Source organism: Branchiostoma floridae, chromosome 15 (assembly GCF_000003815.2).
Source record: "Branchiostoma floridae strain S238N-H82 chromosome 15, Bfl_VNyyK, whole genome shotgun sequence".
NCBI classification, from domain to species: domain Eukaryota; kingdom Metazoa; phylum Chordata; class Leptocardii; order Amphioxiformes; family Branchiostomatidae; genus Branchiostoma; species Branchiostoma floridae.
This window is the reverse complement of record NC_049993.1, coordinates 20,417,445-20,418,475: the sequence shown is the minus strand read 5'-3', so window position 1 is coordinate 20,418,475 and position 1,031 is coordinate 20,417,445. Positions and strand designations below refer to the sequence as shown.

Genomic DNA, 1,031 nt, shown 5'->3' with positions numbered 1-1,031 from the left:
CACACACACACATGCACAGATTTTCGCACTGGGAGGGGGGGCTACTCATTCATAGTCTCGCACACAGGTTCGTGCACACATACTCTCGCTCAGACACACGTGGATACAATCACGCACACAGTCACACAGTTACTTACTCACACACAGACACACACACACATGCACAGAATCACACACACACACAGCGACACAAACACACACAAACACAGTCACACACACACACACACACACACACACAAACAAACACACACACACACACAGACAGACAGACACACACACGTACCCAGCTGTATGTTGGAGGACTGCTGCCCCTCCAGCCCTTTCCTCTTGTGGCTGGGCGCGTACAGACAGATCACGCTGAACACGTAAACACACACACAGAGTCACACACATAAACATGCACACATACACACTAACACACACACACACACACAGACACACACTAACACACACACGCACACACACACACACAGAAACACACACACACACGTACCCAGCTGTATGTTGGAGGACTGCTGTCCCTCCAGCCCTTTCCTCTTGTGGCTGGGCGCGTACAGACAGATCACGCTGAACACGTAAACGTTCCACATCCCGTACACGCCCGTCAGGAACGCGCTGTTGATCTCCACCGTGTGCTCCTCCCCCCACTTCCAGTGGCCCTCATTAACCTGGGCACAAATGAACAAGAACACATGTCAGGGCTCGTAGTACTTTTTAAGTGTATTGAAAATGTCATCTCCTCAATCTACACAGTGTCAACTAGGGGTGGGTACAGTTACCTATTCTTTCTGCGCAGTGATTGACTCATCCATATGAAGCTATGGGGTGGTGCCTGGAGTCGCGCGAAGATGTGATACATATAACATTCCCCAGACTGAGTGGGTGGGTGGGTGGGCGGGCGAAAAAGAAAAACTGCGCTCCATCGTGCCTACCTCTTTTCCCTTGTCCCACTCCTTCTATCCCATGTTCACGTCTTCGACGGATTCCAGGCTGTGCGGATGAGTCCGTCAAACTGCATGTGAATAGTCTAT

At 50.9% G+C, this 1,031-nt stretch overlaps 1 protein-coding gene across 1 annotated transcript in view; it reads right to left on the bottom strand.

Moving 5' to 3' along the window:
* The window catches only part of LOC118431856 (protein wntless homolog), a gene marked incomplete in the record, with an annotated part of 26,971 nt that overhangs the window by 590 nt on the left and 25,350 nt on the right, over positions 1-1,031 (bottom strand). Inside the window, 1 exon segment of the mRNA XM_035843257.1 lies at positions 494-668. Within this exon segment, the coding sequence (XP_035699150.1) occupies positions 494-668 (175 nt within the window).